Source organism: Glycine max, chromosome 13 (assembly GCF_000004515.6).
Source record: "Glycine max cultivar Williams 82 chromosome 13, Glycine_max_v4.0, whole genome shotgun sequence".
Taxonomy (NCBI): domain Eukaryota; kingdom Viridiplantae; phylum Streptophyta; class Magnoliopsida; order Fabales; family Fabaceae; genus Glycine; species Glycine max.
This window is the reverse complement of record NC_038249.2, coordinates 31,307,733-31,332,816: the sequence shown is the minus strand read 5'-3', so window position 1 is coordinate 31,332,816 and position 25,084 is coordinate 31,307,733. Positions and strand designations below refer to the sequence as shown.

At 29.2% G+C, this 25,084-nt stretch overlaps 2 protein-coding genes across 3 annotated transcripts; both read left to right on the top strand.

Annotated features, from left to right (window-relative positions):
- The first annotated feature begins 2,316 nt into the window (after positions 1–2,316).
- On the top strand, positions 2,317–5,986 carry LOC102662069 (putative golgin subfamily A member 6-like protein 3). 2 transcript variants are annotated; one of them, XM_041008248.1, is made up of 4 exons: positions 2,317–2,880; positions 4,130–4,258; positions 4,709–5,574; positions 5,660–5,986. In XM_041008248.1, the coding sequence occupies exons 1-3, from the start codon at positions 2,587–2,589 to the stop codon at positions 5,528–5,530; spliced, it is 1,245 nt and encodes a 414-aa protein (XP_040864182.1). In that variant the 5' UTR covers positions 2,317–2,586; the 3' UTR covers positions 5,531–5,574; positions 5,660–5,986. The 2 variants fall into 2 exon arrangements, with proteins under 2 accessions (XP_040864182.1, XP_006594427.2); XM_006594364.4 differs by lacking the exon at positions 5,660–5,986 and having other exon boundaries at positions 2,319–2,880; positions 4,709–5,638.
- Positions 5,987–21,014: 15,028 nt separating this feature from the next.
- Positions 21,015–22,371, top strand: LOC100798894 (uncharacterized). The gene is made up of 2 exons (XM_006594363.3): positions 21,015–21,845; positions 22,175–22,371. The coding sequence occupies exon 1, from the start codon at positions 21,246–21,248 to the stop codon at positions 21,831–21,833; it is 588 nt and encodes a 195-aa protein (XP_006594426.1). The 5' UTR covers positions 21,015–21,245; the 3' UTR covers positions 21,834–21,845; positions 22,175–22,371.
- The last annotated feature ends 2,713 nt before the right edge of the window (positions 22,372–25,084 follow it).

Below are 25,084 nucleotides of genomic sequence, written 5' to 3'. Positions count from 1 at the left end.
TTAAAGATAATTACTTTAATTAGGCACATTATAAATAAATATTCTAAAATGATCTCTAAAGATAATTACTTTAATTAGATGTACTATAGACAAATATTCTGATTAAATCCCTAAAGATAATTACTTCAATTAGATGCCTAAAGATAGTTTCTTTAATTAAGCTCATTACGGTCATGGTGATATCCACCACAGCCGTTATCGAAATCTTGACGCTAAAGCTTGAGATGTTGTAAAATGATAAGGACCTTCATGATTGATCATGACCTTCCTCGTTATCAAGTGAAATTAGCATCAGATCTTCATGAAATTGTATATTTTTTAAATTTTTCACTTGATTGAGCGATTGTACGTTTGTAAGGTAAAAATTAATGTCCAAACATCAATTCTGTCAATAAAATGCATGAAATAACATGAAAATTCACATAAAATATCATTCAAATTATATTTTATCACTTATTCTAAGAGGTTTTGGCCAATCCATTTCTGATTATAATCTATATATACATAGCAAATCAATGAATAAACAATGAAGTTCACCAATCAATTCTTCCCCCTTCATTTTTATATTTTAGTTTTTGGAAAACTACAAAACCCAATTTTTATACCAGCACATATGGCTTTTACGGCCACATGCGTATATAATATAATAATATAGTAAAAGGAAGTGTGGTCGCTTCTGCGTTTTTTACGTAAGCCTATCCATAATTTCATGTTTTAAAACTTAAAAATATGCAAAAGTTACTTCCACCTTGTTTGGATCAGCGTCGTGAACCGTGGACGCACCTCATCCCTGAAACATATAACAAGGGTTTCTGCGTTATCTTACAAAATTGAGGTGAATTTGGCACAAACGTAAAAGTAGAGTCACGATGCACATGTTCAAATTTAAGTAATCTGCTGAGAACAGAAGCTAATAAGGTTGCGGTTTATTAATGCATATACGCTCGAAGACAGCGTGAGGAAATATCAGGTCTTTTATGACAGATTAGGGAGACCGTTGTACTTCTCTAATGATAAAAAGGAAGATTTTTCTAATGCGATTGGGGCAGGATCCGGATTCCCGTCCTTCTTATTAACTGATTTAGGTGGGGCACATAAAACCTTATCTAACTAATAATTGCACTCCTAATTAAAAAAAGACTTTTGACTTTTGAGTTTTGGCTTCTACAATTCAAATATTTTAGGGTTCAATAACATTATTTATATAATAAATTTTTATAATAATTTTATAGTTTTTATTTTTTTCTCTCACCTCTATGATTTTTATTACTTATCTTATTATTATTTCTCTTTTCTTATCTTTTTCTTTTATATAGTATAATTTATTGTCATATTTGATTGTGAATAGCACTACTCTTTAAGGTCACAAGACTTTTACAACACATTATATATATTTCATTATAAAATCGACCTATTATATATCACATTCTTTTTAGTATAAAAATGTCTTTTAATCTATGATATCATGAATAGAGTGATGTTTCAGGATTGCTTAATCTTAAATAATAATCATTTTTTTACTGATTAGTGTTTTGAGAAAAATGATTAATTAATTAACAAATGAAGCTTAAAAATAATATATATATATATATATATATAATAAAAACAAGAAATCAGAGAAATTAATTAATTCTTAAAGTAAATAAAAAAAATTTAGTTTGTGCCAAACAGCAGGACCATTACATATCTTGTAGGAGGCAACTAATTGTCGGTTCAGTGCTGGGTTGTCAAAATATTTTACAAACCTCGGAAGAATATTCAACTTGCTAGAGAAAAAAATGAGAGAATATGCATGACAGTTTAAATAAGGGAATGATTTAGATTGGAGTAAGGCTAGGTCTCCATAGCCCGAAGAAAAACATATGCAAAAACAGTAGACATACGCTAATAAGGTAAAAAAAATTTCACTATATATCAACTAATTATAAATCTTATTTATATGATATTTCATTTTCACTTTCATTTTTTTATGAAAAAAAATAATACAATATAAAATAATTTTATACTAATATCTAATCATGAATGAATCTAATGTTTATGCTCATGCATGTAAAATAGTTTTATATTATCATTTATTTATAAATTATCGTTTAAATTATTTTTATATAATAATTTTAAAAGTTAATAATTATATATGATGAGTTTAAATAAGATGACTGTATAAATTATCATTAATGCATAAATTTTTTTATCTTCATAAATTATCATATATAACAAATTTATTAACTTTTATAATGGTGAATTATAAATTTATAACGTTATTTTATAATTGGATGATATTATAAAATTGATTTCATAACCATTGTTAAACTATTTCATTATACTTTTTCTTCTGTTTTTATCATATGCCGTTTTTTTTTCTTTCTTTTTATTTTATTTTTCTTCTCGTACGGACAATCCACTTCATTTTTGGGTAAAGCATTATAACGACTGCTATGAGATAGATACAGGGATCAGTAGGTGATCACTCACCAGACTGAAACATTCCTAAATGCTAACCTACTTTTGTTTGTTTCCTCTCATGTTTTCGCTTTCCTTTCTTCTTCTTCTTCTTCTGCATTGAGCCTTCTTTCTTTTTCTGTTTTCATGGCATCAAGCAACAACAACATTCAGGCAATATCTCGCAGCCGAAAACATCAAAACTCAGCCGTGACGATCGCCCTTGGCCGCAGGAGGGGGACCCACAAGAAACACTCTGGTGGTGGTGATGGCAATTGCAGTTCCCCAGTTGTGAATTCTTGGGAAGGTGGTTCCAAGAAAAGTGAGGTTTCTGCGAGGAAGCTCGCTGCTGGGTTGTGGCAGATGCAGTATATTCAAGTCTCAAGGGATCATCATGCTGCTGCTTTTGGACACAGCTCCTTTCCTTCCTCCATGTCCCAGGTATGTACCAGTAGTATATATCATACCATATTCAAGCTTTTAAATAAGATTTCCCAACACAGATTTGGATCACAATATATTGAAATCATATCGGTCTCACTTGTTTATCATTTATCCTGATATCAACAAATATGACAACAATTGTGACCGATATTTAAAACGTTAGTCATATGTGAAGAAATGTAACATAATATAAAATATAAAATATGAATGCAGTGCATGATTAAAAACTGGTTGAAATGAAAGTTAGAACTGTTAGTTTTTGAAAATCACGTCACAAATGGTGAAACCGAACACGCAAGTAACTATGTTAAAATATGAATGTAATATTAAAATACTATAATAATATAATAGTACTATATAATTCTTCTCAAGGTTTTTAACCTCTTTGGGGAATATTCTTTTGGTAAAAGAGTACTAGAAAAGTGATAGAATGATATTTTTATCTTCTGTATTTGGACTGACGACGCATCCGTAGACCCTATTTAAAAAATAAAACTGAATAATTAATAACTTCATTAAAAGGAGAACCATGAGTGCCCAACCCCCAGTACAACCCAATCTGCAGAGTCAGCAATTTAAACAAATCATAGGGCATATTTTTATTTTTGGTGGAAAAATCATACGGCACATAACACATCATTTATTTCAATATAAATAGAGAAACTGAGTAAAGAGAAATAGGTAAAAAATATATTTTTATTTATTTATTTAAGAGAATAGATAAGGAGGAAGGGGAAAAAAATAGAACACAACGTTTTTCCTTTAAAAAAGTTCGGGAGAAACGGGGGAGAAGAACTCTCCTTTGTTTTTCAATAGTTTACTTTCTTATTTTTGTCTATTCATACAATACTTCTTTTAAATTCCAATACGGGGGACTATCATTTTCATTTCATTCTCTCTTATGTCTTTTCTAGTTTCTAGCATGAAGAAAATACAAAAACCATCAAACATAGACGTGATCTCACACCATGATCTAAATTTGAAGCTAGTCCAACAACTCATCTCTATCCAAAATCCCATTTCAAAATAACCATTAGAACCACCAGAGATATCACACTCATCTCTATCCAAAATCCCATTTCAAAATAACCATTAGAACCACCAGAGATATCACACACACACACACACACACACACACACACACACACACACACACACACACACACACACACAGATATGTATATCATATTATTAGTTTAATTTTGTCGTTGTAACTATAATATTTTTGTATGCATGTCTGTTTCAGCTGGCTAATGGAAATGCAAAGATCAGGTTTCCCCATTATGACAAACCTGGTGAAAAGTTTCAAGAGACCAAGGATCAGCTAAAGAGGCCAATAACCATCTTGCGTTCAAGAAACGGACTTCGATCTGAGGTACAAGCTAGTAATTACTTGCTCATTATTATTTAAATTGCATCAGCTACTTGAGATTGTACGTGTTAAATATCCTACAAATTGATTTTTAAAATCCTCATGATCTCTATAAAAAAATTTCTGGAAATGTATTATCTAAGAAGTAAGCAGTGTGGACTTTTTCTGAACACTTGTTTTTAGTTAATAATAGAATACTCTTGGATGTAGTAAGTAAAGTCTAGAATGGAGCAAGGTATTCTTTTATCCATAAGTAGGATTGTGTGTCTAGAAGTTTATACTTGAGTCTCATTTTAAAATAACAAAACATGTAATCTTGTGAAGCAACACTCATTTGTTTCTCATAATTGTTGAAAGTTAAATATGTGTAAATGTGAAGTTTAAGTAATAGATCAATTATCAAAAACAGATTCCACATTTCAATCTATGTTCTTTGTGGCTTTTGTTTTTCAGCTTGAATCTTCTATGCCACATCTCAATGGTTCAAAAGAAATGGCCACAGAATGGAGCCCTACTCTCAATGAAGCATCCAATGAGTTCATCATGATCCATAGCAGGAAGCTTCTCGAAGACAAAAAATTAGTAGGTGACCATAACTCTGTTGTCTCCACTTTGCTAGAAGAACTCCTTCAAGCTCAAAGATCCATCAATAAACTCAAAGCAGAGCAAAAGACCATCCAGAAAAACGTTGAACATTTTTTGCAGAATCTCAAAGATGACAAAATCTTTTTGAAGAGCAAGGAACACCACAAGATTAAAGCAACAATAGGTGAATTAAAGGGTAAGTTGGAAAGGGAAAGAAGAAGTAGAGAGAGGATGGAGTTACTTAACACCAAATTGGTGCATGAACTAGCTGAAGCCAACTTATTAAGGAAGCAGTTTATGACAAACTGCGAGAAAGAGAAGAAAGAGAGAGAACTAATGGAGGAAATGTGCGAAGAACTAGCCATGCAAATAGGAGAAGACAAGGCTAAGCTTACAGTAATACTAAGTGAGTCCAAGAGAATTTGCGAGGAAGTGGAAGAAGAGAGGAACATGATGCAAATGGCTGAACTTTGGCGCGAAGAACGCGTGCAAATGAAGCTTGTTGATGCACAATTTGTTCTTGAAGACAAGTATAACCGGTTGGTGCAACTTGCTGCTTCTCTTGAAAGGTTCTTGATATCAAGGGGTGCTGAACTTGACACTACGGAACTAGAGGATGCTGAGTTGATCAAACAAGAAGTTGAATCATTGAATATTCAACGTGTTATGGAGCTTTCTTTTGATGTCTAAAAAACTTCCAAGATATATATAGTTCACAATATTCTAGGAACATGGTATGAACAGTTTTCTGCCTTTCGTCGATACACAAATAAATATAGAACAATGGTCTGGTTGTAATTCCACTTTTCAACCTTTCAGTCGTTTCTACGCAGAGGAAGAAATAAGAAAAGAAAATTGAAGAAATTGATGATAAAAATAAGTAACATGATTGAGAGAGAAGAAAAAAAGTGTGTGGAAATTATTATATAAACCCTGTGACATGAGTAAGGTCAGTACTTCAACCTTTTTGTCGATTCTATTCACAGTATAAAGCCATACAGCATCTGGAAATGAGTCTATCTATGAATATATATTTCCATTTTATGAATATTTTATGAACACCTATTGTTTCCTATATCTCTTTTTATAATGTTATATCACTTATTATACCTTGTTATTTTCTTTCTCTTTTTTCTCTTTTCTTTCTCGTGTTGAATTAATGGCATAGTGGTTCATACAATATTTTCTTTGGAAATAATTGAGAGTGATTGACTTATTCTTTTTTTTTAGAGAGGTGCTATATATGATATCTTGAAAAATCTAAAGATTTTGAAACAGTTATTTGCTGGGGATAAATAAGTTTGGATATATGAAAGGAATGGAAGAAATATAGCTTCATTAAATGGGCCTTTAAAAAAAAAAACTTCACTGAATGGAAACTCATTTACGTATATTGATTAAAAGAAATAACAGTGCCCAAAGTCCAAAACCTTCAGATTTGTTGGAAAACTACAAAATTTCCCTTTTTAAAAAAACTGAAACATTTTTTATTAAGTTATGCCTTGTAACCTATATGTAGTTGAAACAAGTAGAACTAGAAGTAGATGTTTTAAGTAAATCTTGGGTTCAAGCTTTGCAAATAGAAAAAAAAAAAAAAAAACTAGTTAAAAGGAGAAATCCTACTAAAAATTATCAATGTGGTTCTTTAACCAAAATTAACCCTGACAAAACCTATAAATACTTGACACTTATAACATATTAAGAGGAAAGAAAAAAATGATGCCTTGCGAGTCACTAGTGAAAACATGAGTCATAAAGCATGGATGTTTATTCCTGCACCCCATAAAAATCATGGTGCACCTCCTTTATATTCGAGACATTAATTTCATGGATTGAATTTTTGGGAATGTAATGGAGGTGCACCTTGATTTTTTTATGAGGTGTAGAAAGCTTTAACACTTGTCACCCATCCAAACCAGGCCTTTCCTAGTTCCCTATAAGGCTGTTGTTTCTTGCACCTCCTAGTTTTTTCCAACACCTCTTTTTTAGCTTTCAGAATGATCAATCTGGAATATAAAATTGCATTCCAGAATGATTACAGATTCCAGCTTCTTGAATGTCCAATACAAAAGGTAAAAAAAAATCCAAAAAGGGTCCAAGATGCTACTTGGAGGTGCAGGAAGCAGCAACCTCCCTATAATATGGATCAAGGTGGACTTTGAGCATGAGCCCACACTCCGTAATGTGTTAATAGATAGCCCACTTTTTAACAGTATCAAGGCTATTGTATCATGCACCCTCATTATTATTCTGCACCTCCCATTCTGAAAAGTTAATTCTAAAATGTAAATTTATATTTGAAATACAATGAGAAATGTCCGATGTAATAGTAGAAGTGCTGGATATAAATGCCTAATATCAAATGACCCAAAAATTTAAACTGAGAAAATTTTGTGGACTCTAGAAGTAGATACTAAATAGCAAATCATCACTATGTAATATCTGGCACAAAAATTTAATTTGTATTATCAAATTAATTTAATCATACATTATAATAAACATAATTAGTAATATATTAATTTTTAAGTTCACGAGTTTTTTTTCTAACAAAAAATAGCACCCTTTATTAAGCAAGAGAAAAATCTGGCCTTACATCTATAATTTTTATGTGAATAAATTATATATTTACTATTTATTTTATTGATTATAATTTTTAAAGTGTAATTGATAATTTGCAATGCTAACTTGGAGTATAACAGTTATCAAAATTAAATCTTAGTGTTAATTTACTTTTGGTACATTAATTTTAAACACTCAAAATTTAAACTAGAAACTATAAGTATCCTAGGCTTTGAAATATATAATTAACCGAAAAAGGAAAAAAAAAAGCTCATACGGATTTTCATACAAAAAAAGTTAATCACACGTTTATTTATAAAGATAATAATTTAGTAAAATAATATCCTTTAAAAAATATAGTAAAAGAATAATTTTGTGATGCACTTAAAAAATTACTTATACTTTATTTGAACTCTTGTTCTCTCATTTTGTTTCGGAATAAAGAGTGACAAAGAATGTATAAAGATTAAATGGAAATCATGGTTTCTTTCTACTAATTATTGAATTCACTCGTCTATGTTACTTTATACCAGAAAATTCTGTAATGGTTTTCATTTTCACTATTCTTAAAACATACTGATATGGATTTGTTGAATTTCTTCCATTGATTTACAACTTGGGGCCACTTTTTCTATGAGAAAAAATACATAGCTTCCTGAAGCAATTATTACTTATAAGTGACTCATACATCTTTAAAGTTTAAACTCTAACGGTGCAACTCTGTGCTGCAACAGTTATTTAAATTAAAAAAAAAATCAAGGGCTCACGGTTAGATATGGTTTTAGTGTATTTTTTAGAGCTCAAATGATGAAAAAAGCATATGTAGCCATCTAAAGTATTGTATGCGGATACTTTAGATATGTTTGGTTAAATTTTCTCAGAAAATATATCTTAAAGAATTTAATTGATATATATCAAAAGAAAACAATTTTAAACTGCATTTATGTAAATATTTTTTATATAAAATTATTCAATCATAGGACTAAAAGAATTCTATGAAAGAGTTATCGAACAACACAACCCGGTCAAGAAAAGAAATTCAAATACAAACAAAATGTATAGACGCTTTAATTTAAAGCTTACCCCAAATATAAGCTAGACTAAGTTTAAGTATGCCTTGACTTAAGATTATTTTTTTTAAAGGAACCTTGATTTAAGATTAAGTATTGTTCTTCTTGTTATTATCATATCTAAACTAATTAAGATTAAAATTCTGTATTAGAAAAAACTAATGTATTGCGTTATTGATTTGATTTTAATATTTAATTATTTCAATTCATGCATGAAGAAAAAAAATAGAACAATTATATTGAATTGTAAATTAATTAAGACCATACCGTACTCGATCCTGGAATTGTTTTTCAAACTATACGTACAACAAATTTATTTTCCTAAACTTAATTGCAACCACAGAAAGATAACTAATTAAAGTGAAGACAGGAGATATCAAAATATGCATGGGGACAACAATAAATGTTTTTAAGAAAAAAGTGCTTTAATCTTTAGTTTTATCCTTAAGATAGTACTAGTATATATATAACGAGTTTCAAGTACTTTACAAAGACTCTTTAAAAAAAAGTACCTTACAAAGACAATTGTTTTAACAGAGATAAATGAAATCAATATTATTAGATGTGGTTTCTAGCATAAATAAATAAAAAAGAAAAAAGATATGGTTTCTGGGCGTACATTGAATTCATAATAAATATAAAATATATTGAATGTTTATGTTTTTAAGATATCAAATTTTTTTATTTAATATTTTCATTATAAAACAATAAAAAATGTAAAAAAAAAAAAAAGAAGAAGAAGAATAGTTTGACATTACTCGTTTTAATTGATACATAAATCGCTGAGAAACAACTTCTAATTAAAGTAGGTTACATAAAAAGATTAACTTGGAATAAGCACAACCACAGCAGTCATCCTACTATCCAAGCATCATTAAGATGATTGATTGATTGATTAGTTAATGTTTAATTTAGGGGGGGACCATACCCATAATAATTAAAGCTATTTAGCTTAGTACTTCCTCCCGCAATAAATAACCAATTAAAACCTTGATTTGATGTGCCCTGGGGACCTTTGATTTATAACCAGATGCCAAGCAAATCCTTCATTTTGGCAAAACAGAGAGAAGAAATAGTGTTTTGCTTTATGATTGAATTGTACCACTGAACCCCATTTGATCTAGAAAAGCACTTCCCACGACCACCATATCCACAAAGTCTTCTTGCCTTTCATCATCCACAAGTGGGACTTAACTTGGTAATGCTATGAAAAGACACAGAAATAATTTTATTTTGAGGAGATGACTTCCAATTGTATTTTTTTTCTTACTCTATAATATTTGATATAACGTTACTTTTAGAAAAAAAAATATAAATAAATTTTCGTTGAAAATTATAAACGCACAAAAGTAAATATTTTTCTTTTAATGTGTGCTATTGTATTAGTTCAACGTATAAACAGTACGATAATTCTTCATTCATTATCAAATTATGTGATCTTAAAGTGACATTATAAATAGTCATTTTCAAATATTTAAAAAGTATATAAAAAAGAAATGAAACTAAAATGACAAATTATGATTAATTTGAAGAAATTATAATATATCCTTATTTTTTTATTGAAATGAAACATTAACGCATTGGTGAGAAGTGTAAATGAGTTTCTATTTATAATATATTGAAGTTAAAATGCTGATGCATGTCTTAGTCAATCAATATAAACTTCAACTTCTTGTCAACTCAAGTTTTGCTTAAGTTGTAATTTTTATTTGTTTTGAATTTTGATATTTGAAATTTATATCTTTTGAATGACTAATTAACCAAAACGAACATAGAGCTCTACTTTAAGCAATCAAGCACATTCATGCACCAATTTAGTTAAACGCCACGTAGTTTATGAAAACCTATTTTGGTCCTTCTTATATATTAGTCAAAACTATCTAACATATTTACTGAGAATATCGATTATCAGTCTAAAATATCTTTTATTTTCCCATTTGACACGTTTATAATATTATTATTCACTCCTTGTATAAGCGAATTTTGAGATTTCTGTTAACTGTCATAGCAACAAGATGAGCAACTGTTAGCTGACACAGCCACACGAGATCTTAATTATATGATATATCGAAAGTGATATTGTACCAAACTATAAATGTGAATAAATTTTAGAAATGGTAATGCTACCATGAAAGTTGAAACTGCCTACGTCGTTGACGCATCTCTGGGTCGGTGGGTAACCAAAATATATGTGCCTCACACACGCCTGCTTGTGCATATTTAATAGCTACAAGATTTTTTATTTATTTTTTAATTCAGAATTGGACATAAAGGATTCAAGTTCCTAGTTACCACACTTTTTTTTTTAAAGAGAAGTTAAGATTAATTAGATCATAAAATATACTGAGACTTCATTAAGATTATTACATACTTTAAGGCTTAAAAAACACAAAGAAGTATTTATAATTGTTCATACACAAAATATATTCACATCGACAACAAGATTATAAATCTTTATGAGACATTAGTATGATACTAAGATTCTTACCCACTAGACTAACATTTACTAACACTATTCACCTCACCTCAATAGTGACAGCCTAGAAGATAGATTTCCAACTAGCTGTAGTTGCTGGTTGTTTCTGTGTCATCTTAATCAAGCAATATAATGGAGTGCTGAAGTGTAGCTAAGTTATATGATGATTGCTTTTGAAGAAAGTAATATGATAGAGATATATCTATTTGGAGTTTCATAAGAACTAGCAGATCCTAAAATAAGCATGAGTCTTGCTAAAGAGATACTTGACTAATTAAAGTATGAAAATATTAATTACTGCATTCAGGACACATATTAAGAATTAAAAATAATTTTTTTAAAAATATTTTTTTATTAATTACCATAATTTTCAATACATTTCCAACGTAATTTTAAAAAAATATTATTAATTATTCAACTAGTGGCTTTGAGATACTGATCAACAACACCCAATAAATTAAGTATTGATAAATATACAAAATTCTTATTGAAAATTATTTAAGAGTACATTTGATAATTAACACATTAAATTTATATTTTCGTACCCTTAGTATTCTCCAGTAAGTTTAATTAGCTATCGCCTTTAGGGAGAGAAGATATACTCATACATGCGTGGCAAGACGAGGGTGCATGGTTGATAGAGATGTAGAAACCAAAAATAATTGAAAAAACCCTTGGTTAGAATTCTAATGGTTAAATTCCCTGTGAATTGTTATATCGTATCCGGTGAATTTGTTATGGGGGAAATCATATTGATGAACGAATTAATTAATAAAATGAGCATCTCTCTTGAGTATCTAAATAAATGAAATAATTTTGGGGAGGAAGGGTATAATTAATTAATTAACAGCTATCATTGATGTGCCACACTAACCAATTGGAATTTGTTAATGGACCCATGGTGAATTGATATCTGTTGCATTTCTTATCAATAAGACAAACAAAATTGTTTTTTTATATAATATTGTAATGGTATCTTATAAATCATGGTAGCTATCAGAAGAAGAAACAAATTATTGTAAGAGAAATGAATCTGTTAAATATATCTATATGTTGAATTGTTGATAGTAGGACTTGGAAAAATATATTGTTCAAAACCTTCTTGGCATTGTTTTTATTATATCTATTTTTTTTTTAATCTTTTACATGTAAAAATCAAACACAATATGATTTACAATAACTCAAGTATGATGTTTAATCAATTGAGTTAAACTCTTTACAATTAATTTTAATCCATAAATTTTGCCCTAAGTCTTAGCTATATTGATTAGAATTGAACTACAAATTAAGGTTCCCATCAAATTGGTGAATGAAACGATTCAATTGTATTCAGATGAGCACATGCATGACACTCTGATCGTTGTCCCAACTTCCCCAGCTGAAAATAACAATTCAAAAGAGAGTGACTGTGATTTACGATCTTCAGACATTTATCTAGCACCTAATGCAAATATGATAGAACCACCTGCATAGGAAACTGTTGCCACTAAATATTGTTCACAGAATTAGCATACAATCGTTGTGGTGGACTCCAATGATAGGGACTCATCTGGCCATATATGCTATAATGGCCCAGAAGTAGCTAAAAGATTTTTATCTTATTTTTTTATTTTGTATAGTGATATCAAAAGCATGAGATGTGAACAGCCTCTTGGAATCTTACATTGATTATTGGATATATAGTTCCAATTCCAAATTCAAGTTTTCAGAATCTAGAATCCATGAATTAAAGAAAGAACGGACTCTCTCCAAGTTGCTAGACGCATGAGAAGGACATGAAATGGATTCCATCTTGCCCAAATTGCACTAGATTCTTACAGTCATTATTATGCATAGCGGACAATGTCATGAATTGAGGGTTTAAAGCTATTCTGCAATTTCTTTTATAATTATGATTTATAAGAATTATAAGTTGTCGCTACAAGGGTATGAAAGATAAACCATGTTTGTATCTATAAATTAATTTTGTTCCTTTAAACATTTTTATATCAATAATTATAGACCAATAACCATGGATATAGAAATGTTTGAAGGAAGGAAATTAACTCTCTCTACCCGCTAAAATTAAGAGAAAAACTAAATTGTAGCTCAAATTAATCTGATGCATTCTATTTGGAGACAGAGGTGTAGAAATCCAAAACTAAATGGTGTTATGAAAAATGAAATATTATTTATATAGCATGAGTGAATTGAAGATGGAAAGCTAGAATGGAATCACAAAAAGTAATTATTGCATATACGTACATGCACAATCCAAAGTCATGAAGTTTAAGCCAAAAACACTTTCATTCAATAACTATTAACTATCCATTTGTCAGTTCTCACCATTCAACTTCAAAGAAGTCCAATCTATCTCCATCCACACTTATGACTAAACACTACTAATGCTTAACAAATTATCTTTTATTGTTTGCATCTGGTATATCCCAAAATTGTCAATTGCTATTCTTTCTTCTTTTTTTTTCTCTGCCGAAAGGCACCTAAAATTATTTTGTTATTAACTTCTTGAAAAAATAATCAATGAAATGTGCCATTGAAGGGGCAAAAAAAGTTTGCTTTCCAAGCACTTTACGGGCATGTGGCCCTTCTTTACGGAAGGGTAGATCATTATGTCTCGATGTATTGTCATAAATATACAAATAAATTCAAATTGACTAACCATGACTCTCAATATAAGAAACTTTGTTTAGCAAATAAGATTTATTTGTATAAATTCATGAAAGTATAAACCAACATTAGTATAAATTCAAATATTCTTAATCTTTAAATTTGACAAACTCAATACAAAATTATATAGTATATTTTAACCTTATACTATTTTTTTACAAGCATGCCAAAAAGAGAGAGAAATAAAAAAAACATTAAGTATATATTTAGATTTCTGGTGGAAGTGTTCCAAAAGTATGTTTAAGTGTATTTTGAGTCATGTTTAGTTATATCGTGTATATTTGAAGTAAAATTGTCTCGAAATTCAATTTTTGAGAAGTAAGACTTGAAATATTTTGTAAATTTAGGTTTAAACCAAACTATAGTTGAGAAGTCTAGAAAACAGACATTGGAGAATAACCTCTAGTTTCTTGATACCCGGCAAAGCCTTTCAGAAGACACTGTCCCTCTTTCTTCTATGTTAATAAACTCTATATAATACAACTGCAATGCTAGACTAAGACTATTAATCAAATCATATAGGGGGCCTCTTTTTCTCTTTCACCGATAAAAAAAATCCCATAGATTCCACCTTAGTACAATAATTTTTCAACTAAGGTAATGCAGAGTATCCAATTGATCGATCCGTAAAATGCTGCAATCTGAAAGTTAGCTTAGTACCAAAAATATGTCATGGTACATGTAATTTGATTTTTTCAGACTGTCACAAACAAGTATATCCAATCCAACCCATCTTGAAAGCATGATATCACATGCAAAATCATAGTATAGTTTCTGTTGTATATATTTTTAATTCTCCTTGCTTAATTACGCAAGTTAGGGTGGCGCCTAATACAAAACAGGTGAGATTCTGATTCTGATTCTGCAAATCAATATAACTCACCCAAAACATCTCTATTTAAATCGTACTTATGTAGTAATAACAAAGTGAAATATTATTATTCATTGGAAAGAGAATAATACTATGATTTATCAGCAAAGGAATCCTCTGAAAACATCATAATGGCTGACACAACTAAACACCGACTGTAGTAGTTCCTTGGCTGTTTTTGTTTATAAAGATGACATAATTGTGGGTCAAGTCTTTGGGACTGTTCTACCTTGTTTGTGTCATTCCTCCACTTGCAATTTTGCTAAGAAACAAGTGAGGTTTCCTAAGATATGGGATTATTTTAATAATAAGCTGGTGGGCCATTCCATTATGAGCCGCCAAAGCCAATTTTGCTACCTGATTCAATTTATCCTCAGTCACCCATGTTAGCACTACAACTGCCAAATGCTTGTGTAATGTAATCAAGTACAAAGTGTAATAATCTTGAGGCTGAGACAATTCCGTATACGTGTGATTCAAAAATTCAAAAAATAAAATAATTATTTTAAAATTATTTTTTATTTGTAAGAATCAAAAATAAATATAAAAAAATTTATAATAATTTATACATTTTTTTCAATCAACTGAGTTAAGTTTCTTTAATATAATTAATTTAGACTTGAAAGTATGATTCATTGTCCCTTTATTCTCTAAAATTAACAAAATTATGAAGAAGAAAAATTCTAAAAGGTTAATTTTTGGTTCATTTTAATCCAAAGTTATATGTAATAGGTAACATATAACATATGTTTTTAGATCAAAACTGACACTAAATAATTAAATTTAAAGATTTAATGAAACCAATTAGAGTTTTAGGAACTTTCTTTTTAATTTTGCCTAATCTAAATACTAAAATGATTTTTTTTAGGTGAAGGCTAAAGTGATAGCAAAACATAATTTTTGAGATTAAATGTTCATTTACTTAAAAAAGGAGTGTTAGACATATATGATCATTAAAAAAAAAGATGGGATTAAAACACAGCATAGGATGCTTGGTTGCTCCAATGGGTCCCAACTATAGGCAGAATTGGGCCCTGGCCCACTCCTGCCAAATGCAACCACTTCCCATGGGGCCTCCTGTCACGGTGAAAATTGTGTGTGTGACCCACTCGCGGCCTACTCCACAATCTAAGGCCCATAGAAATTTGTCAGAACTCCCTAATCCAATAATAGGCAAGAGAGAAAATGTTCGAAAGGTAAAAGATATAATTGGTTTGAGAAAATATGAGAGTACCATTTTTATCTTTTATTATTAAAAAAATATAAGATATGAAAAATAAAAATATAAAGCAAAAATATGTTTTTTTGTGTGAAATAATCTAATATTTTATGAACTATGATAATAAAAATTATTTTTTTCTTAAAATTAAACAGAATTTTTTTTTAATATTATTACTTTATTCGTTGAAACATCACCCTTATATTTTATCAAAATTGGAACTTTTTCTATGTGTAGCAGCCTTGTCGCACAGTACCCCTGAACCCCAGAGCACGACCAAGGAACACCCGAAACCGCACATTCGTAACAGAACCACCATGATCCTGCATACTTTGTCTTACAATGGTTTTTGTCCTGCCCGACAAAAAATAGATTTTCATGTTGAAAATTATTAAAGGTCTATTTATTAATATTAATCTTTATCAAAAATTTAATTATTACTTTTAGTGAATTTTTTTTTCTCCGTCACAGTTTTCTTTATCTCCATCATTGTTTTGTTCATCTCTAACAAAACTTAAATATGAGATAGTACTTAAGGAGAACAAATTTATTATCACTCAAACTAATAATATGCTGGTTTAAGTAAATTTTTCTAAAAATACTTTTAAAATAAAATAATAATAAAAATTAAAATGAATTTTTTCATAAGTTAAATTTAACTTATATGTTAGTTAATTTGTACAAACTCTTGTATAATTTCTTTAAAAACTAAAAGAAATTTTATAAATTAATTAATGTAGAAATTAATTTTAGCTCATGAACTATATATTTTTATTTTATTTAAATATATATATATATATATATATATATATATTATTTAATCGTCTAACCTTTTTAGTTATAATGTTTATTTTTTTAAAAGGTAGTTATACAAAAAAAAATGTGATATATATTGACATTATTAATTGAGCTTTAATTGACAATTGAACATCATATATTAAAATATAAAAAACATAATATATTTAATGTTCTCTCGTTCTCTTTGTTTTTCTTCCTCACCATTGCTATTTTTCCATTATTATTTTTTTTAACTTAGCTTTTGGTTTGAGAAATGGGAAGCATGAGAATGCAAAGTACGTATGATTTGTTCTGATTTCACTTATAAATTAGAATCCACTGAAACAAATGAGAGCGAATTGACGGGGGTGGTTTTACTTTTGTTGTGTTTAATTCCTTAGCCAATGATTGTAATTTTCATTTTGCACTATGTTTGACGACTTTGTTCCTTCGTTGTTTTTATTTTGCTGCATCAATTGTAAATGTTATTTAATAAATAAATAAAAAGAAGAAGAAGAAGCAGAACCAGCCCCTATCTCAAATCTCTCATCTTTTTTCATGAATTACAAATGATATTAGAAAGAAAGAAAGAAAACATACGTTAATACTGACTCAAGCTTTCCCATTTTAAATCAATAATTAAATATAAAAAAACAAGTTAAAGAGGAAGTGCTAGCAAAAATTAAAAAGAAAAGGAAAAAAAATCTTATTATTATTTTGTTACAAACCGAGAAACAAGGAAAAAAAAAGATGGAACGGAAATGGGAAAAAACAACTGTTATCTTCTAAGGTTTGGTAAGCTTTTAAAAAGGAAGGATGAAACAGAAAGAAAAAAAAAGTGAGACCCACCTTTTTATATGATCCGTTCGATTTTGGACTGAACGAAGAGAAAAAAAGAAGTTAATTTGCTTATATAATAAGAAGACGAAGCTATCTTTATTTTTATGTGTTTTTTCTTTTATTAGAAATAAATAAAAGAAAGAGATTTTTTTATCAAATAATCTAAAAATCATTTTACTTTTTTTTACAAGCCATTTTACTTTTTATTCATTGTATTTTTATTTTCTTTTGATTCACTTTCTTCGGTAAGATAACTATACTCTATATTAATTTCTTGAGCTTCAGTTTAGTTATCTATTTATCTATTTATTAATTTGTTTAAAGTGATAACAATTTTTTTTTTATAAAAAAAGTGATAACATTTTAAGTTATAATTGATTATCAGGTAAAACTCAACCAACAATTTCAACATCATAATGTCAGAAACAATTCAAAATTGAGATAAAAATAAGAATTTAATGTCTATATACAGAATATAAATTTTACAATGATATTTAATTACAAATTAATGTTTAAATTTTTTTAAATAATTATTTTAAAAATCAATAAATGTAGGATGAATTGTTATTAAATGATCATATAAAAAAATTTATATTTTCAATCCAAAATCCTTTTTTCTAACAAGAGGTATAATTGAACTTTAAATAAACATATAAGATAAAAAAAAAGTGTAATTTTACCTATTTTTATTATTAATTTAGGAAAGAGATATTTGAAATAAAATTATTCATAAAACTATGCTTATATTTAGTTTAGTTTAAAAAGTATATTTCATTTTTTATTTTTATATAATAAATATATCTTTATTTGTATACTTTTTAGTCAAATTAACTTATCTTAGATTATTATTTTCTGATAAGTAAATCAAAAAAATCAAATCTCTTGGTATCCACTACCAAAAAATCTATTTCTAACTCAGATTCAGGGTCTTAGAGACTGCTTTTTTAAGACTCATTCCATGGCATTACGTGACAGTAAAGTTTGATTAGTTTAGCTCTAATCTTTCAAAGCATTAATTATTTGCTGAGGTTAAACTCAGGGTCATTGCCATCGTTATCAGATTTCTTCCTCAATCTGCAATCCTTTTTATTTTCTATTCAAAGGAAAAAAAATTACAACCTGTCATTGTGTTCCCACGTGGCATTGATAGAGACAACATTCATAAGGCCATTGTACATGAATAAATAAATAACACACATAGTGGGTGTCTGACTGGGAAGTGAAGAAAATTAATAAATAACTTCATTACTTCTCTTAACCATTTCAAAATATATAAATCATTAAGTAAAATAAGTGAATAATTTTATTACATTTTAATACTTTTTGGTAGTGATATTTATTATTTTATTAAATTATTCCTCCTAGAGTAAGTAATGCAGTGGCGTAGTCAATCAAACACGATAATATACCTTGGCGTAGTCCACTTCTAATCTATACCATCGGTGTTCAGAATCGGCGTGGACGTGCACGTATCTTAGCAACTCCACTTAGCAAACACGATACTCTTTTATTTATTTGTAGAAGAAATTAAAATAAAATAAAATAAACAAACATACATTATTAGGGCAAACGAAATTATATTGTAAACGGATGAAAAAAATATTTTTACTATGGATTTGAATATGATTATTATAAAATCAATAAATTTATTATAAATAGATATTGTGATTAAATAATAATATAAAAAATTGTATTATATTATATATACATATAAATTTTTTATTCTTAAAGTCATAATTTTAAAATTTAGCTACTCATTTACTTTTTCCCAAATATTTTAATAACATAATCTACCATAACAATGAAGTCAAATGATTCTTTCCGTAGCTCTTGTTCATACATTTTCCTCATTATTTTTCTTTGAGATACTTAATAAGAAAGTTACTAATAATATTTTTTTAAAATATATTTTTTATATAATTAATCAAAACTTATAAATACACAATTGCGTTATACATTCATACAAGAATTTTGTTATTCATACTTATCCTGTTTTACTTGAGCAAATATACATGTGATTTCTATGAAAATGAGTTAAGTTTCATTTCCTCCCGGGAAGATTCTATTATTAAATTAGTGAAGTCCACGTAAATTTTAATTATAATATATTATGTATTACAAAATAGAGAAAAAAAGTTATGTATTAACGTGGTAATTTTTTTTTATCTAATTATAAGTATGTGATAATTTTATTGATTTTTAAAGTAATTATCTTAAAATAATTTAAACGATTAATTTATAATTAAATAATAATGTAAAACTATTTTACACCATAATATATAAAAATTATACTCTAAAAATATATTAAAAAAATAATAAGTATATACAATAATTATGTCTATTGACTATTGAGTAATGTATGAAAGACGAAGAAAGACACAAAAACAAGTCAAGAATTAGATTTTTTTTCGTTGAACACATAAATATCAAGTACATAGTCATAAAGACCACAGTTACCCAACTAATGTTGTGTGTTATTAGTGTTGATGCGTCAATTTTTATTTATCATCAAATCTCATTAATTTTATTTATAATTTTTTTTTTGTTTTCCCTTCAATTTTTCTCTTTTAATAGACAAATTTAGTCCTCTCTTAACAAAAATCATTGAAGGAATTTGTTTTTCTTTTTTAACAAGTATGCAATATTTGTATTCATGTCTATAAAATTAGTTAAAATTTTATTTTATTTTATGAAAAAACATCTTTAACATAAAGATATTTTAGTAATTAAATGTATATTTAAAAAAAATCAAACATATGTCTTAATTATTTTTGGAAATATAAAAAATATTATCAACTAATTTTATAATTAATCAAACACATTTTTTTATCAAATAAGAATGATATTCTCATATTTTATTTCTAGAAATAATATTTTTGAAACTAATTGAAGTAATATTTTTTAAAATATTAGTTTCTAATTTCTAATATTTTATTTTTGATTTTCATTTTATCTTTATAATATTTATTTAATTTTCTTATTATTTTTTTAAATATGTCATTTCTATCGTTTTATATTTTTAACTATTTCAATAATTAATTTTATCGAATATTTATAATTTAATAAGTTAATTTTAAAAAATTTAATTAATGTTTCAATCAATTTTTGTCAAACATAATCAAACTAGCAAAAAATCTTATAACTTAACTGGATATTTGAGTTTGACTTGTAAATATATAGTTGCATTAGTTATTTTCAGAAATATTTTTTTCTCATTCATAATAATTTTGTATAGAATTGTCTTGTATAAAAAATCTCATGATTTACGCTAAAAAAAAACATGCCCTCCAAACAAGGATTAATAAAGAAAAATAGAAAGTCAAAGTTAAAAACAAAGTATAAAAAAATAACATTCGCTTTATTAGCATAAATAGAAGTCTTTAACAACGAGACCACTAAAAAAAAACCTTAATATTCTGCATCTTTCTTTTTCCTCTGTTTTGACCGCAATGAAAAAAAAATGAGCGAAGGCTCTCTTCTAATTCTTTGGCCTAAAAATGGCAAAAAACCTTTTCATTTTCAAATATAGAAAGTTTCGTTGAAGACGCACAGCACAGAGCACACACACACAAAATCGGCGAGTCACCCCCACGCTCCACCACACTCGCGTGCCATTAACGACAACACACGTAACAATAATAATAATATTGTTTTTTCAACGTTAATTAACTCTGTCGTCGTCATTAGTTAAATTCCATGTCACTATAACATTACATCAGAGAGTAAATTCAGACAAAATGAACCCGAAACTCAAATTCAAATGAAATTGCAAAGGTTATATATACAGAGGAAGTGTGGCACCTATGTGCCCCCTAGCTCAAGCACAAGAGCAATGGACTCGTAAGAGTAGTAACTAAGAAAATAAAGGTTTCTAATTTATTTCGTTCAATTCTCCGGCGGCACCGCAACCGATTCCGCCACCGCATATGGCAAAAGGTCGAAAACTAACGACCAGCCGGAGCGAGCGCTTCTTGGGAACCTATGCTTACAGCCAAGGCTCCGCCGCCGTGAACCCGTCGGAGCTTCGGGAAGAGGATGTATGGGGCGCCGGAGATGACGCCGGCGAACGCGAGTGGGATCCACACTTCGCCGCCATGAGCAACGGCGGCGGAAGCCGGCGCCGGATTCCGCGTGACACGGATGTGCACCGGCGCGTGGGTGGGCTGTCTCTGGCTTTTGAAGCTCCGGCGAGTGGCGCGTCGCCGAGGATCGTGCACCAGTTTCGCGCGCGTGAAGAGATGGCGTCGACGCCGCGAGTGCGGCACATGGCGACGTCGGCGCCGATGAACGTGCCGGACTGGAGCAAGATACTCCGAGTCGACTCGGTCGATTCGCTGAACGACGATTACAACGACGAAGACGAATCGGAGATGGTGCCACCGCATGAGTATTTGGCGCGTAGCCAGACGATGGTGGCTAACTCGGTGTTTGAAGGAGTGGGCCGCACGTTGAAGGGCCGAGACTTGAGCCGGGTTCGTGATGCCGTGTGGAGCCAGACCGGGTTCGACGGTTAACACCGGGCTCAGGTTTGGGCTTTCATGGGTTTACTGTAATAAAAATTATTATAATATATCAAATTTAGTTTAATAGAAATACAGACAAATGAATGAACACAGTAGTGTTCATTATATATGTCTGTTATATAAAGGCGAGACAAAACATAGTTTTGTAAGTAATTTTAGTTCAGTTTTGTAATTAAAATTGGAGTTTTGTTTTGATAATTTACGTAATAAAAAGTTTTTATTATGATAAATTATTAAAATAGAACTTCAATTTTAATCAATGAACGGTACTAAACATGCTTATAAAACTGAATTTAAGTTTTGTGTTTATTATAATTATTGTTGTTAAGCAGGTGGCAAGTGATGGTTAGTTGAAGACGATTGTTTTGGTTTTGTTCTGGGCGATGATTCGGCTGAGTGGACTCGGCCGAAGAGAGTCCAACTCAGTGGCCAGTGAGCCTGAGCCGCAATAATTGATTAGCATGTAATTTAAATGATAATTTGTGAATTATGATTAAGATATTTTCCGGCCACGGCCACTTTATTTTCAGTTTTGGATAATTGGGTCTTCTAATTTCTGTTTATTTTATTGTCAAAGAAAAAGAAAAAGGAATTTTTACGAATAATTAAACGGAAGATGATGAATCGAAAAGTGTAAAGAGATATGATATCCAGTTAATCCACCAGGCCACAGCATATTGAAAGCAGTTTATGGTTAATTTAATCATTGGTTTTGTGAAAACTAAAAAATAATGGTATTATTACGGTTTGCCCATAATGAGACAAGCAACACCGTTTTCTTGCAAAAGTTTTTCAATGCCACTTTGGTTGGTTGGCTCTTGTGCAAATACTGAGAATCACATAAGTTCTTGCACTTACCTTTTTGAAATAAGGACCCAAATTGTCAAGGAGAAAAAATATTATCAAAATTCTTTTTTTTTATGTAATAATATATACTCGAGAGGGGGGTGTTTCATATCATAATGAAAATTTTGTATATTAGATTTCAGAGTCGTGGAAGTCAAAATCACCAAGGTTAACGATTAAAGTAAATAAATAATGTTTTAGACTTTTTGTTACAGAATAATACTTGACTTGGATAAATAGGATGGCAACCAATAATACTTATTAATTAACCGTCTTGTTTGGTTTTACCTCAAATTTTCATTTTCGAATGAAATTGTGTCAAATAAATTCGGATCTTCCAAAAAAAAAAATTAAGGAAAAATGATGCCGATAATTGACTCACGTCTGATAGTCTCAAATGTAGAACTAAACATGCGCTAAAAAGAAATATATATATATATATATATATATATATATATATATATATATATATATATATATTACTTGCTAATATAAAAATTATGAAAACAATCACTGTCTCTTTCTCTCACTCTCCGTCACACACACGTAAACTTATGTATTGATTCCTGTATTTCGAATTTGAGGTTTAATAGTAATTGGATCATGATAATTTTCTATGTATCTTGTCGTCTACCTACCAATGAAAACAAAAATTTATATTTAAAAATACAGTTAACGTCGATGCAATTATAATATAATATCTCATCTCAGGAAATTATTAGGTGCAACATGAGCAAGATATTTATTTATTTATTTTATTTTGTAACCATTGAGGGTTGGATAACTTAACAGTAACACTGAAATAATTCAAATAAGAGAAAATAATAATGATTTATATAGTTGAGGTAGTAATTTAAATTCATTTAGAGGTACCTAGTAAAAGATTTTGAGGCGATAATAACACTTATACATGTATTTACTCGTGGAGCAATAACAAAAACGAATATCTGTTGTCATTCTTTTTAACTCGTGATTTTGAAATCAATTTAAATAATAGACCATCATTACATTAGTTAAATATTTGTATTTTACAATAGTTTAATATTTTGAAAAAAATTACGTCCATTTTTAACTTTCCTATGTTAATTTTAAAAAATGAAATTATTTTAAAAGCAAAAAATATTGTTACACAAGCTCTTTAGCAATGTTATGTTGGTGACTAAAAGATGGTAGTAATATTTAAATAAAGCCCATCCCTACAAAATTAACAAACAAATGAAGCCAATCAATGCTACAAGTTCAACGAGTGCAATAATTAGCCTAAAATCTGCCTTATATCTAAAACCAATAATGATGTCACTCCATCATAATATGTATTCAATAACTTTTAATTGACAATCCTCCCCCAAAAACATCAAATCCAAACCAAATTATCTTATTTCATGAACAAAAAATTGTGAACATAGACAAAGGGGCCCTCTCAATGCTTTCAATGGAAAAGTGATGGATGATGCCTACAGCATTGAAACAAGTTCACTTGGGTCCAAGACTGAGAGAGAGTGAACAACATTAGCAGCCTGATGGTTGTGCCTCCCTTTCACCAAAATAAAAAGGAAGCGAGTATTTTATGTTGGGCTCACAAGTCCCCTAGCTTTTGGACCATAGATTCTGCGCTTTCATTATTAATCTGGGACTCATCATTTTTAAGAATTTGTTATTTTAAAAAAGTTATTCCAAAACTTTGTCAAAAAGAAATTATTATTTTTTAAAATTAACTAATTTTAAAACATACTAAATTTAATATAAATAAAATATTAGGTGATTGTCGAGCCACATCAATGTCGCAACCATAGATACTTCTAGGCACCTAATGGCTAAGTCCTCACCAATGAAACAAAAGGATAAACACTTCGAAGGCGGATTTTGTTCTGTAAGGTAGGACATGCTTTCAACAAAATATTAATTATTATTATTATTAGACTTAAATATATTTTTGGTATATAAATATTTACTTTTTTATGTTTGGTTCCTAATAAATTTTTGTTTTGTAATGGATCCCTAATATTTGAAAAGTTTTGCCTGAGATTCTGCTGTTAGTCGGAATCTATTATCTGCTTACATGGTTGTTAATTGGCCACGTAGACATGCCACATGTGATTATTGTCAGATTAGGATTAAATGTATGATTTTTTATAAAAAAAAGTAAAAAATGATGTCATTTTATTGTGTGGTTTCAATCTTTTTGTTTTTCTGTTTTCCTTGGTCCCTTTGGCATCGCAATCATTCTTTAGCATCCTTATGCATTTTCACAACAACCTCTCTTCTTCTTCTTCATCACCAACAAAGTTATCACCACCACCCCCAAAATCACAACAACCTCAGTCACAACCCTACTCCAAACTTGAATTCGAAGCACAAACCACCATGCTCAAAACCACAACAACCCCAATCACAAC

Coding starts and splice junctions, on each gene's coding strand:
- LOC102662069 (XM_041008248.1), top strand. CDS start 2,587: ATGGCATCAAGCAACAACAACATTCAGGCAATATCTCGCAGCCGAAAA. Junction 2,881..4,129: donor TTCCTTCCTCCATGTCCCAG/GTATGTACCAGT, acceptor TGTCTGTTTCAG/CTGGCTAATGGAAATGCAAA. Junction 4,259..4,708: donor GAAACGGACTTCGATCTGAG/GTACAAGCTAGT, acceptor TTTGTTTTTCAG/CTTGAATCTTCTATGCCACA.
- LOC100798894 (XM_006594363.3), top strand. CDS start 21,246: ATGGCAAAAGGTCGAAAACTAACGACCAGCCGGAGCGAGCGCTTCTTG.